Below are 14,730 nucleotides of genomic sequence, written 5' to 3' on the forward strand. Positions count from 1 at the left end.
TGGGATTGTGAGCTCAGCCGCCGCCCTCTGTTATGCCCGTTTGTTTCCTGCGGTTGGCTTGCAAACGTTCTCCGCTCCCCCCACCCCCCCACCTTGCACGCGCCGCGCCGGACCCCGCCCCTCTGCCTCGCGGCAGCCTCGCGCCCTGCAGGCACAGTGGCCCGAAATGGCAATTGCGGCGCTCCACGTGCCTCCCAGCTTTTCCCTCCTCTGGCCGGTCTCCCCGCCGTCGCCATGGCGACCGCCAGAGCCGCGTCACAATGGGATCGCCATGGAGACCCGGGGAGGAGGAACACGAGCGCCCCTCCCAGTGGCGGCCGCGCGCCCATTTTTGCAGCGGAACCCTCTCTGCTATTCCCCCCGTTATCAGCGCCGATCTTGCATCGGGCTGCATCGCCTGATGCACCAGGCAGTTCCAAGCCCTCTGCCCCGAGGGCGGCGCTAAACGAGGTGCTCCATGGCCACGATTGTAGGGCTTAAGAGCTCCGGCCTACGCATGTCTACTCAGAAGGAAGTCCCATTAGAGTCAATGGGGACTTGACTCCCAGGAAAGCGTGGCTGGGAGCGCAGCCTGAAGGAATAATGCACTGCTGGGAGTTTAAGGCGACAATCTTGTCCACACTTACTGGGGAGTAATCCCCCATTGGCTATCATGGGACTTACTTCTGAGTAGAGATGCGGAGGCTTGGGTTCTAACAGGGCGATCCTGTGCGTGTCTGCGCAAGTCAGCCCCACTGTGCTCCAGAGCGCTGACTTCCAGCAACCGCGTGGACAGGACTGCAGCCCAGGCGTCCTGGCGGGGCAGAGTTTAATGACAGCTACAGCCCCGTCAGAGCCCAATCCTACGCATGTCTACTCACAAGTAACTCCTCTTATAGTCAGTGGGACTTACTCCCAGGCAAGTATGGATAGGATTGCAGCCTCAGAGCCCAATCTCTGCAGGTCTACTCAGAAGTAAGCCCCATCAGAGTCAACGGGGCTTACTCCCAGGTAAGCGTGGACAGGATTGCAGCCTGAGAGCCCATTCCTGTGGATGCCTACTCAGAAGCAAGTCCCATCAGAGTCAACGGGGCTTACTCCCAAGTAAGCGTGGGAGGATCACAGCCTTCGGCGCCTAGGCCCACGCCAAGCAGCGCTCCCCAGCAAGGGCCGAGGGCTTTTTCCTCTCTTCGCACACCGGCCGGTGCCTTTGCGGCCAGAGGGGGCGCCCTTCACCCGCTCCGCCCTACCCGCGCCCCGCAGCCTCCACTCAGGGACTAGGCCGGCCCCCGCCTTCCCAGCAGGCCTGGAGACACCATAGAGAGTAGCGCTAGAGGCGTCTCTTCCGGTACCGGACAGCGCGGCCTCTCTCTGGTCGCTTCCGCCGCCGATGCTGGCGCCTGCCGCCGCCGTGTGGCTCCGCGCGGGGCTGAGTTGCGGCCGTGCCGCCATGGCCAAGAGCAAGTTCGAATACGTGCGGGACTTCGAGACGGAGGACCGGTGCCTGCCCAACTGCTGGGTCGTAGTGCGCTTGGACGGCCGCGGCTTCCACCGGTAGGGCCTGTGTCAGCCATGGGCGGCGGCGGGGCTCCCGAGCAGGCTCCGTTGCTACGGCGACGGCTCGGCCAATGGGAAGGAGGGAGGGGCCGCGCTCCGCGCGCTGGGGGCTCTGCCGCTGGGCCCGCGCACTCCGTGCAAGGACGCCTTGGCTGCGGGCAGCGCTGTGGCGGGGTGGCTGAGGGGTGCCCCGCCCGACTGGGAGCCCAGCCCTGGGCACGCCTGCTCAGAAGCAAGCCGCCTTGCGCTCAGTGGGTTTTCTTCCCAGGTCGGTGTGGCCGGGACCGCAGCTTCCACGTGTGGCTACTCCGCGGAACTCCTTGCCACAGGATGTGGGGGTGGCACTGGCCCGGGTGCCTTTCAGAGGGGACTGGACAGATCTCTGGAGGAAAAGGCCATCACGGGTCACAAGCCATGGAGGAGGCTGCCTCAGATTGCCAGATGCAGGGGCGAGCACCAGGCTGCAGTAGTGCTAGTGTGCTCCCTGACAGCCCAGTCCTATCCACACTTTCCTGGGAGTAAGCCCCATTGACTCTAATGGGACTTTCTTCTGAGTAGACAAGCATAGGCTTGGGCTCTGAGGCATCTGGTGGGCCACAGTGACAGGCAGGAAGCTGGAGGAGATGGGCTTGTGCCTGATCCAGCAGGGCTCTTCTTTTGTTCTTATACTGGCCGGCCAAATGCCCCAGGGAACACACAAGACCACAGGAGACCTGCATCCTGGTGCCCGCCCCTGCATCTGGCACTCTGAGGCAGCCTCCTTTAAAACCAGGAGGTTGCACATACACATCACAAACCCTGAGATACAGGAGGCTGGACTAGATGGACCTGATCCAGCAGGGCTCTTCTTAATGTCATGTAAACATTGCATGCCTTGGGATCTCTGCAGTGGACACCTTTCTAAAACTGTGCAATAGTTTCTTCAGCAGATACTTGTGTTTTTTTTTCTTTTGACTGTTTTTAGCATACTGATTCTCATATATTTTATTACAACACATTCTAAGCAGTTCTTCTGTATTGATCAGAAGCTCACAACCCACAAATTAAGCTGTGGTTTGGAAACATTATAATGAAATAATTGAGAAAAGTGTATTTCTCCTGCTGCCTTTTTGTAAGTGAAGGAAAGGCCAGAAGGCCATTTGGAGTAGCAGGAGGCTAGTCTTTTCATTCTACCAGGGAAGACATTGGGCTGTTTGTATGTTACAGATAGGGTTCTTCATATTGGTTCAGTTGGCTTTTTCAGTATAAATAGGTTAAGTTTGCGTTATGGTGTTCAGTGGGGATAAATGTAATGAAGATAGTTCCATTTGCAATTGTAATAGTTTTAAAAACCATTACAGTACTCTTAAACATTAAGGGCCCAATCCTATCCAATTTTCCAGTGCCAGTGCAGCCATGCTAATAGGACGTGTATTGCATCATGTTTTAGGCATACGGTTACAGAGGCCTCCTCAAGATAAGGTAACATTTGTTCCCTTTTCCTCGTGGCTGCACTGTGGCTGCACGGGTGCTGAAAAGTTGGATAGGATTGGGCTCTAAGCCAGGGGTGGGCAAACATTTTGGCAAGAGGGCCACATCAGCTCTCTGACACTGTGTTGGGACCCTGGGTGGGAAAAAAAGAATTAATTTACATTTCAGAGTTGGATAAATTTACATAAAGGAATACATTAGAGACAGAACTTATACGAATGAATGAATTTTACTGAGCTTATTTATAATACACATGAGAACTATAATACGAGAACTAAAATATATATGGTTCTATATGTAGAACCATATGAGAACTATGAACTGTTTGCCACACACCTCTTGCACAACAAAAACATACAGACCAAGCTAGAAACACATGGACACATAAGTTGTTCAGAAGTAATGGGGGGGGGGGTTTAAAATAATGCCCAGGGAAAAGCAGAAAACACATGGAGACTATAAAAGGTCTTGCTCTAACTTGGTCCACAGCTTGCCACTGTCAGCTGAGGGCCAATGCGGTCTCCAACTGGCCAGAGGCTCATTGGAGACTGGAGGCTCCCTACAGGTGGGATTGGGGAACCCTGAGGGTTGCAAATGGCCCCCTGGGCCGGGGTTTACCCACCACTGCACTAAGCATTTAATATCAGATCCTTCACATACAAGCTGAGAATCGCTTTAATAGCTTTGACAAATTTAGTTTCCTTTCCTCCCCTCAAGGTTTGCTGAGCAGCATGATTTTAAGAAACCCAATGATGATCGTGCCCTTCAGCTGATGAACAAGTGTGCCCAGACAGTGATGCACGAGCTGGAGGATATTGCTATCGCCTATGGACAAAGTGATGAATACAGCTTTGTTTTCAAAAAGAAAAGCAACTGGTTTAAGAGACGGGCAAGGTAATGGGCTTTTGATCTCATTTTCTCACCTTATCTCTATATATTCCTTTTTGTGTATGACCCCTTTTTGTAGAATTTTTTTAAACAGTTTTCTTGCATTTGATTGTATTAGCAACTTTGCTCTTTTCGGACCATCCCTTTGTTTTGTGGCCGGTCATGAGGCTAGTTGTAGAAATAAATCAACTCTTAACAGGTACTGACACTTAAGTCATCCTTTAGGCTTGGAAAGTTGTAAATATAATAATTAAGGATGGCAGCTAAAGATAATTTTCAGCATTTCATCTGCTTTGAATCCATTTTGGTCTGCAAGACTTGAGATTCAGTAGTGAACTTTTTTGATGCCTCTCATCAGGGTGTAAGATAAGGCAGCACTATATGAATGCTGCCAAAAGTGTTGACCGGTTTGAGAAAGTGGTTGTTCATCACACATGCTTGCTTCTAATACTCACTTTGGAGTTGTTGAAATTGCTGCTTTTTGCTACATAAGGCAGTATCAGTGTGTCAAGACTCACTGGTCACATTTAGATTTTTAGTGCACATTATGCCAGACTGTGGATACCTCAGTGGTCCATCAATCTACCTGTGGACCACTGGGGCCTGTAGTCTGCTGTTTGGGTGTGTAGTACTGCTTCACAAAAATGGATTATTCACACATTTACAGGTAAAGTCATTAAAATGTTATGATCCTTAGCCTCTGGACTCAGGGAATAGAAGACTGAACAACAGAAAACTTGGATTGGCTCTGAGACATTATTTCGATATACATAATAAACTGATTAGATCAATGGTTCCCAAAGTCGTGGGTTGTGACCCACTATTGGGAGCTAAACCTGGGCCATTCCCACTTAAGAGGAGTGGCCCAGGAATTGGTCTGCGACAGTGTTGCAGCAGTTGTGGTGCTGCAAGGACCCAGGGACATCCCCACGTTTCTGGGGGCGTCCAGCACCCTCACGGGGGGTCCTGGAGGCTTGCAGGCTCCACAACTCTCTGCGCAGCTGCAGTGAGCTCTGACTGCTATCGGAGCACACAAATCGGAAATGAGCTCTGATTGCAGATTGGAGCTTATTTCAGCCGCGCAGAGGGTCACAGAGATGACTGCTAGCCTCCAGGATACCCGCAGGTATGTGGGGTTTTCCCTGGGTCCCCACAGCACCGCAATTGGTGCTGTGCTGTCAGGGCAACCCTCCTGCTCCTGCCCAGGTAGAACTTTGGGATACACTGGATTAGTTTGTGGGTGATGGTGGTGGTTATTAATCCATGCTCTCTCTCCTTTTTTTCTCCTTGCAAGCAAGTTCATGACTCATGTGGTCTCTCAGTTTGCCTCCAGTTATGTTTTCTATTGGAAAGATTACTTTAAGGATCAGCCTCTTTTGTGCCCACCAGGATTTGATGGACGTGTTATATTGTATCCTAGTGACCAGAATCTAAAGGACTATCTCAGTTGGAGACAAGCTGACTGTAAGTATCCTTTGCACAAAAGGAGAACTCCAAACTGATGTTTTTACATGTGTTTATAATTACTGCACTGGGTTAGTGTTGCCATCATGGCTGCCCTCCACTCCTCTCCCCAACAGTTTTTCACTCCTACAAGGGAGTGGAAACCCTAGGTGGGGTGGGGGGATAGCAATGACACCATAGCTATTGCAGTGCCACCAGGAGCAAGGGGCTTTTAAACCACCTGGTGGGTTGCGCTTGCCTCTGGCAGGGTGTGGGGGGCTTGCAAACCTCTCTGCCTCCTCACTGCTGCAAATTTGATTTGCCAATTTGGAGTTATTTGCCAATTTGGAGCTATTTGCAGCAGTGGGGAGGCCCACAGAGGGGGCTGCGAGCTTCCTGCACCCTGCCGGAGGTCAGCACGACCCCCTAGTTAGGTTTAAAAGCCCCTTGCTCCCAGTGATCTGTGATCATTGCAGTGCCGTAACAGCACTAATTTCTGGGCCCTATTCCCCTTAAGGGGGAATGGCCCCCTTCTGGTCCCCTAGTGGGTTGCGACCCACCAGTTTGGGAACCACTGCTCTTACCTGTACAGGAGTACAGTTCTGCTCTGCGGTTTTCCTAACTGTAGGAGCTGAAGAATCTTGAGATGTCCCTTCATATAAGATGAAATAGTGATGATATATGAAATACAGGCAATATTTAATGCAGTAAGTTGTGAATCTGTTCCTCCCTTCAGTGTTCTAGTGGTGGGGCTAAGGCAGCAACACAGTTCCTAGGATTGCACCACTGTGGGGAACAGAAGGGCCTACCTTCTACCAGCAGTGCTCGCCTCCTGGGAGGGTGAGCGGAGCCCCATGGCCGCCGTCACAGGGCTTCCCAAACCTTGGGAAATGTAAAAAGAAAAGAGGAAAACAAGCGACCAGAACTCACTTCTGGTTTTCAATTGCGGTTCTTGTATCCCACAGTGGCCACCAGATATTCCCAGATACTTTAGGTAGCACTAAAGACAACATGTGTCTTGTTGCTATTCCCTGGCATCTGACATTCAGAGATATGCTATCTCTAAAACCAAGAAGTTACATATGGTCATCATGGAGATGATAGTGGGAAAGTTTATTTTTGTAATAAAGCCTTAGGAACTTTGGTAGGATAACAATGGGTAAAATGCTCACAATTTTACATAATGATGAATTTGCACAACACCTTCCATACTCATATTGTACTTCTATTTGTCTGAATACCTTACAACTTAAATTTTCTTTCTTATAGTAATTGCTTCTCTGTAGGTGAACTTGTTAAATGTGTTTAATAATCTATACTTTGAAAATTATCTCATTATTCCTTTTGGTACTCATGCAGGCCACATTAATAATCTCTACAATACAGTATTTTGGATTCTTATACAGAGAAGTGGCTTGACACCCCTACAAGCACAGAAGAGACTACAGGTATGAAGATTCCATGCTAGATTGTTAACTTGTAATTTGTGTTTACCACAAGTCACGTATACAGTCATTCAAACTATTTCACACTCATAGCAGTGGCAGACAGGCTGGTCTTTTGTGTGTACATATAGTGTGCAGGCTCTTGTCTTGCATGTGCTATTTGGGTTGGAATGCTTGTCCCTTTAGGTTTTAAGTTTGCTTTTGTGTAATAAGATTGCACTCAAGATAATTTACAATTTTACTTAAAAATAATTCACAATTTTATTAATTCAGTTGTGCCCAAAAACAAGGAAAATGCAGAATTTAGTTAATTCTTCCATGACAAAATAGGAAAAAAATTACTACATAAATGTCAGTTGAAAATTTGCAACTGTTAAGTGAATGTTCCTTAGTGTTCAGGTGCTCTACAAAAGAATTACAGAGATATGACTGATTTCTGAATGTTGTTAACTGTAACCAAACTGAACGTTGCATTTCTTTGGTAGTAGTAAATTTGGGGGCTTATAGTTACCTTTGCATTAATGAAGTTGTCAATCAATCATTCCCGTAGCCTGGAAAAGGCTGGTTTCAGTTGCCTGATTCCCAGTTCTGAGTGCAGAAACTTAGAAGTGTGTCCTACACTCAACACTTGGATGAGATGGAAAGTTTTGCTAACTGGCAGATATTGGGCAGTGCTCCAAGTGGTAGAAGGGCAGGAGTGTGTGTCAAAATGCCCTGTCATAGTACAAAGTAGTTATAAGATGCTTCCACCCACGTTTGGCAGAGCCTCTCTTCCCCACATCCATCCTGTTCTTGAGGGTTGCTGGAGACTTGGGAGCATTTGATGAGGTGAGGGCACAGAAGGATGCAGCTGGGAGAAAGGACAGAAAAGTCTCCTTGCCCTATGTTCCTTGCAATACTTTGGCAGCAACTTATCATAGTCAGAACAGTTTCCTAGAGATCATAAAACACAAACATACTATTTTTTGGAATGATATCCAACTACATGTTAAACAACGTAGAGCAATGGGTTGGAAATATGCTTACACCAGCAAAAATTACTGTGGTACAAAATTGAAACCTCATGTTCCTTACATAGACTGGGTGAAAATAAAAGTGTTGGCATGCTTTGTGTATGAGTGAAGTTACACAACTTTATATATGGAGGCAAAAAAAATTATGCATGGCAATTTTTTCTAGACAAATTGAGGAAAAAACTTTATAGAAGCTGTGCAATGAGACAAGTTATACTTGTTTTATGATGAGCATTTTATCTCCCTGGTTAAAAAAAATCTAGGTACTGAAAAGGAAGATGTTTACGAAAAATTTGTATGTCTGTCTTTTCCTCTTCTTCCTGTTTGTATAATGCGTATCTTCTGTAGGATAATTAAAAATTGAAAAATAGAACAAAGATTAAAAATCACAGCAGAATGTCGTGGCAGTAAAACATAAATAGCAGCATCACAATAACAGAGTCATCAAAGATAAAAGGCTAGATGAAAATAGAGACAGCTTTCAGGATCCTCCAGGGAAGGGCAGACACATTCATCATTTGTAAAATAATTGGGAGATGTAATATTCTCAAATGCCTAACACAGGGGTGTCAGACTCGTTTCATGCAGAGGGCCGAAAAGCATTCATCATGTTTGCTGAGGGCCGAAAGTGATATCATTAGAAAGTGATGTCATTAAACAGGTGATAACCAAAAATCAACACTTATTCTCACTTAGCTGCAAATGACAGAAGATAAAACATGCAAATCTTGATCATATTTCAAGATAAGAGACAGCCCAATTTTCATGTGGACTGCCCTTTCAGCAGTAACACCTCAGCACTGCTGAGAAGCTGAGAGCCTGAGGGCCGTATAAAAAGCTTTCGAGGGCTGCATCCGGCCTCCGGGCCTTATGTTTGACACCCCTGGCCTAACAGATATAGTTGCTTTTTAAATGAGAATGAATTAGGCATTTTTTTTTCTTTATCCTTAGGGAACTCTTGCTGGAGATAAGAATGAGATTTTATTTTCGGAATTTAACGTTAACTACAACAATGAACCCTTGATATATAGAAAAGGAACTGTTCTAGTATGGCAAAAGGTAAAACCATATGTGTTACATATATTTGTGTTAAAAGTGTATAAAAAGAACCAAGAAGCAGATAGGTTTTACTGAACACACAATAATCTATTGCAGTAGTTCTCAAAACGTTTTAGAGGTCCTAGAGGCTTTGCAGCTGTTTAAGTATCAGTTATCTCTGGAATTATCTCTGCCTCTGAAAGATCAGAACTTTTCTGTAAGTATAATTTGAAGATCAGCTAATGCTGAAACATACAGTAGTCATTATGCTTGTTGCTGAAGGAGAAAGAAGATAAAGCAAAGGTGCAAAGCTTTATTCTGTCTCTGCACCTTTTTTTTCTCAGAAGTAAGTCGTATTTTGTTCAGTGGGGCTTGCTTTCAGGCAAGTGTGGTTAGGATTGCAGCCTTAGTTAGTCAGCATCAAGCACTAAATTCTACTGAATATTGTTTTGACTTAAAAATGGGGGAGGGAGAACCATTATTTGCTTCAAAAAATGGGCTTTGTACATTATAATGTACTAATCTTGAATATTTGCATTGTCATATCTATGTGTAATGTTTGATGTAATAATTTGTGGCTTTGTGCTAACTACGGGCCCAGTCCTATTCAACTTTCCAGCACTGGTGCAGCTGCAATGCAACCTTCAGGTAAGGGAACACGTTTCTATACTTTGAAGATGCCTCTGTGACTGCCTCCCCACCACAGGATGCAGTGCATGCCCCATTGGCACAGCTGCACCGGCATTGGAAAATTGGATAGGATTGGGCATGCCTCATTCTTAGCACTCTATGCTGTTACAGCAGATTTTAGGATTGGGATCTGAGTAACTTGAAAACATTTGTAATGCTTATCCTTTTGAATACCTCTGAGAAAAGGGTGGGATTCAGATCTATCAAATAAGTGGAACTGTCCGTTAAGTTAAAGAAAGTCTAGTATGTCAATGTAATGTAATTTAATTTGTATTACATTACATTTTGAAGGAAAAAAAATTACCCCTTGTATTTTAAAATCATGCCCGTACTTACAGCAAGAATAATCTTGGAGGCGGTGTTTCCTCCTGTGTGAGGGAGAATGGGAAACCTTATAAGAAGTATTATAGACACCTACTGTTGTACATTCCCTAGTACTTTTACATTAAACATCTTTTGATTAAAAAGGTGCCTGAATATTGGGCAGATTTTTAAAAAAGTTATTCTTCATCTATTACATTTTGCAACTATAAAAATAACTGACTCTTGCACTGATTTCTTCAGTTTTGTGATTCTGCATTAATTTTATAGGTAAATCAAGTCATTAAGAAAAAAATTAAAATTCCTGAGGAAACAGAAGAGAAGGAAGTTGAAGTGACCCGGATGAAGACTACAGCAGTTCCTTTGCATTGTGACATCATCGGAGATCAGTTCTGGGACCAGTATCCTGAAATCTTAGCTGATGATATTTGATCTTTTCCAACGAGATCCTGGTGTGAATGACTGTACAGTTTACTTGACAATGACCATGTTGTGGAAGAGGGATAGATGTCTGGCCCAATATGGACATTACTTTAGTTTAAATTATGTACAGTATATATGTCATTCAAAGGTAATTCCTTGTTTCATAAAATAACTTTTTTAAAAACCCAAATATTTTGTATATTATCATGGATGTGTGGGTTTTCATGGATGTGTCGGTTTTCCCCAACAAAGTTGTGAGGTGCCTTATGATATTATCATTGTCATATCAAAGAGTTTATTGTGGAAAAGGAATGCCTTTAATTTTGGCTGCATCCCTCAAAGGCGCTCTCTTCATCAAAGTCCCATGAGGTATTACACTGCCCATTTAGAACTCTGAAAACATTTAGACTTCTGCTTCAAATTAAGTTCTATCATCAGGGAGCCAAGTTACAAATTATCCTAGTTGCTAATGTCTCTGGATTATATGAGTGATAAACAAAATACCCTGGCAAGTAGCTGAAACTAATTACGAAGTTTTCTCTCAAGTGTAAATTAGTTCTGGCCTTTTTGAAAGCTAGGGAAACATAATTTCCCTCTGTAATTGTACGTTTATTGTTTGGCCTCTCTCCTTGCTGCTTTACTGATTATTAGAGAGGATCTCAGGTGGCCAAACTGAAGTAATAAAATTATTGTATAAGGGAGGCATCACACCAGGGCACATTTACAGGTCATGCTCTCATTTTTGTGCTGCCTGGGAAACTATCCAGTTCCTGCTGTTGAGGATTGTGGCAACCAACTTAGAGAAAGTTCTTGTTTTCTGTGGTGTGGCATTCACAAAGAGTTGGTGTCACTCTTCTGTATCTCCTTGTGGCAAGGCTTTATCAAGCAACAAGACCTGCCCCAAAACAGAAAGATAAAACAAGTGGGAGAGATTACACAGGAGGCATGTGAAAGCAAGATGCGCATGAGCATCAGAGCGTGCAAAGACTGGGTGATAATGACGAAAGAAGGGTTTTACATGAATTGTTGTCTGGACTGTCATTCTGGTCCTCATGCTCTGACTTTTCCCATTATTATCTTTTTATTTTAAAAGAAACCTGATGATTTGCAATTTACAGGTTTTTTAGTCTCATTTATTTAAAAATATTTTTAGAACTTTTTTGCCATTGGGCAACCCAAGGCAACGTACAAAGCACAGGGTAAGTAGCAATAACGTTAAGCAGAAAAAGAAAAAATTAAATTGAAGGTCACCCTAGCAACCCCATCACAACCCTCATCTGCCCCCCAGCAAAAAAGCCAAGACTTGGGACCCAATCCTATTTGATTTTTCAGTTCTGGTGCAGTTGTGCCAGTGGAGTGTGCACTGCACCCTGTGGTGGAGGGGCAGTCATGGAGGCCTCCTCAAGGCATGAGCATATTTGTTTCCTTACCATGGGGCTGCAGTGTGGCTACACCAAATCTGGAAAGTTGGATATGATTGGGCCCTTAACCAATCTGAAGGACTAATGGGACCAAATCACACTGAGGAAGCATTTTGTAGTGTTGGTGCCACCACCAAAAATTCTGTGCTTCTGGTGAATAGCTGTTGTGCCTCTGAGGACAAGTGTACCCACTGCAAAGCCCAAATTGACAAATTAACAATTATAGCATATTGTCCTCAAGATAGCCAGGTCACAAACCATTTAGGGTTTCAAAGGTCATAACCAGCACCTTGAATTGAGACTCAAGTAAATTCGGACTTGAATTGAGTCTGGAAACAAATAGGCAGCTGATGCAATTCAAGAATTGGGATGTGTTTCCACTGTGCTGCCCCTGTTAACAATGCGGCTGTGCATTTTGTATCAACTGAAGTTTCCAAATGCTGTTCATAGACAGAATTCAAATAGAGTCCATTACAGTAGCCTAACTGAAAGGTGACCAGAGCGTGGATGGATGACTGTACATAAGTCAGACTTCTTCAGGAAAGGCCTTGGCTGGTGAATCATAAAAGATCCTGCTCATCACCAAGGCCTCCAGGAAAAGCTCTGGATCAAGTTTCATCTGAGACTGTGAAACGGCTCTTTAAGGTGGAGTGCAACCCCTTTAAGAACAGGTGCTGTCACCCAACAGTACCGCCATCTTGTTTAGATTAAAGTTCAGCTTGCTGTCTCCCCCCCCCCATCTAAACCCACACAGCTGCAAAATGCCAGTTTATTTATTAGTTTGGAAAAGCTATTGCAATAAAACCTATCTTGGTGGCCATCTTCATTAAAAATGGATACTTCCATCTTGTATCAGTTTATTGATAGCATATAATAGTGAACTATTCTTTTGAAATCTGGAAAGAATCAGCATATATAATCTTTAGGCAAAAATGCTGGCAAAATTGAATGATAAAAAAGCCTATGCAATTCTGAATGTGATTAGGAAAGTGATAAAACAACTGTGGGCGTAATGCTAAGCAATTTTCCAGCAGTCGAGTAAAGGCAATGCAGCTCCTAGGAAAAGGAACAGACATTATCTTATCTTGAAGAGGCTTCCTTGACTGCCCCCCAACAGCAGGATGCAGCACACGCCCCATTGGCACCACTGTGTTAGTGCCGGAAAGTTGGTTAGGATTTGGGCCTCCGTCAATGTAGGATATGTGACAGTTCGTTTTGCATGTTATTTGCCACATCACCACTGCAACTAATTAACTTAAAATGCTTTATTCCTTTTGAGCCTTCTCCATAGTCATGTCTAGCGACACTTGGGCTACTATCCTATACATGCTTACTTGGGAGTAAATCCCATTGAAATCAGTGGCACTTATGAATAAACATTCATAGGGTTGCACTATTTCTTATTTCAATTATTTGTTTAGCAAGATATGCAGCATCTTATATTGTAATCATAAATGAAACTAGACCTTTGGGTTTTCCTTCTGCTATTAAAAATTAAGATAGAAACTAAAAGTGTTTCTAGTTATCCATACTTTGGATTGTGCTATGTTTGTGCACCTTACAATGCTTTCTTCCAGCTAGCTTGAATATTTAAAACTTGTTTCAAATTAGTAACTGCAACAGCTCCAACATAAAACCTGAAAATTTTATTTTCAGGAAATATATTTTCAGGCAGGAAAATCTTTCAATAAAATAAACATTTAAGATTTGCCATAAATAAATTTACTTTGCAGAACACCCACAATCTCACTGGATTCATCTGGATTTGCTTGTTATGAACAGAGAAGAGCAAAATGTTGCGCAGATTGGATGTGTAAGATAAGTAGCAGTGCCACATTAAATGGTCTCTCTGGTGCTTGGAACCAGGTTACATAGATGCTAAACATGCAGTAGGGGCATATATTTCTTGCTGTTAATAGGAGAAAACATGATGGGGTAGAACATAAGTACACAAATGTGTGATTCCCCATCTTTTAAAAAAAGAAAATGAGGAAAACGTTCATCAGTTTTGTGCACTCTCCCACTTTATTCACAGAATTGCCAGCTAGTAAGCATGAGAACAGATTTTTCAGTTCATACTTTCTCTGGTAAATAAAATAATCTACATGGGATTGTCAGGCAGCACTGTGCCCCAGGCTGCTGGTCACACATATGGCCGCTGTCTTTATGAGCTGGTCCTTAGGCTGTGATTCTATCCATATTTTCCTGGTAGTAAGTCTCATTGAATGCAATAGGACTTACTTCTGAGTAGGCATGCATAGGCTTGGGTACCAGTTTTCTATTTTTAGCTCATTTCATTTAAAGAAATGGAAACCCTGCCCAGGGGCCACCAGGCAGCTTACAACACCAATAAATCAAGTCATTGGATATTTAAAAAATATTAATATCTTGCAATTTCTGGACTTGCATTTTAACAGCACAGTAAATACAGGTTTTAAATGTCTATTCTCTGCATTCAAATACTGGTGAAGGTGAGAAGGATCCTTAATCTGCTTTTTTTAATGGTTTACATTACAATATACACATTCAGTAGACTTTCCACAATGAAAGGTCAGATATTCTATAATTTTCACCTTTGTAGAGAGAGTGGTTGTTGTAAGAAATGAGCCAGAAGAACACCAGTAAAAACAGGAAGGGATTTGTGCATGTTGTATATAAACTCATGTATGTCATGTAGATTGTGTAGATGTGTGTGTGACTAGTGTTTGCAAGCATGGGCTTTCCCCTTTTGGGTGCACTGGGGAATTTAAATGCATGCCTACTGAGAAGTAAAACCCATAGGGTTCTAATGGGGTGCACTCTCAGCAAGTGTGTACTGTATACTAGGATTGCAGCCCTAGGCTGGTTTCTATTTTGGGTCACACATGACAGAAAGCAGCTTCTAGGTTACAATCCTATAAATACTTACATAGGAATAAGTCCCATTGAACTCAATGGGGCCTACTTCTGAGTCTACATGCATAGGATTGTGTTCCTAGTCTCTCCCTGATTCTGGTTCACACATGAAGGTTGTGGTTGTTACCCTGCACATGCCTGATCTCA

The 14,730-nt window shown here is 44.0% G+C and overlaps 1 protein-coding gene across 3 annotated transcripts; it reads left to right on the forward strand.

Annotated features, from left to right (window-relative positions):
* Positions 1-1,350: 1,350 nt before the first annotated feature.
* Positions 1,351-13,200, forward strand: THG1L (tRNA-histidine guanylyltransferase 1 like). 3 transcript variants are annotated; one of them, XM_066615701.1, is made up of 6 exons: positions 1,351-1,533; positions 3,724-3,900; positions 5,189-5,358; positions 6,697-6,785; positions 8,747-8,854; positions 10,115-13,200. In XM_066615701.1, the coding sequence occupies exons 1-6, from the start codon at positions 1,370-1,372 to the stop codon at positions 10,274-10,276; spliced, it is 870 nt and encodes a 289-aa protein (XP_066471798.1). In that variant the 5' UTR covers positions 1,351-1,369; the 3' UTR covers positions 10,277-13,200. The 3 variants fall into 3 exon arrangements, with proteins under 3 accessions (XP_066471798.1, XP_066471800.1, XP_066471799.1); XM_066615703.1 differs by lacking the exon at positions 1,351-1,533 and having other exon boundaries at positions 3,740-3,900; positions 5,284-5,358; XM_066615702.1 differs by lacking the exon at positions 1,351-1,533 and having other exon boundaries at positions 3,814-3,900; positions 5,193-5,358.
* The last annotated feature ends 1,530 nt before the right edge of the window (positions 13,201-14,730 follow it).

Source organism: Tiliqua scincoides, chromosome 2, assembly GCF_035046505.1.
Source record: "Tiliqua scincoides isolate rTilSci1 chromosome 2, rTilSci1.hap2, whole genome shotgun sequence".
Lineage (NCBI taxonomy): Eukaryota > Metazoa > Chordata > Lepidosauria > Squamata > Scincidae > Tiliqua > Tiliqua scincoides.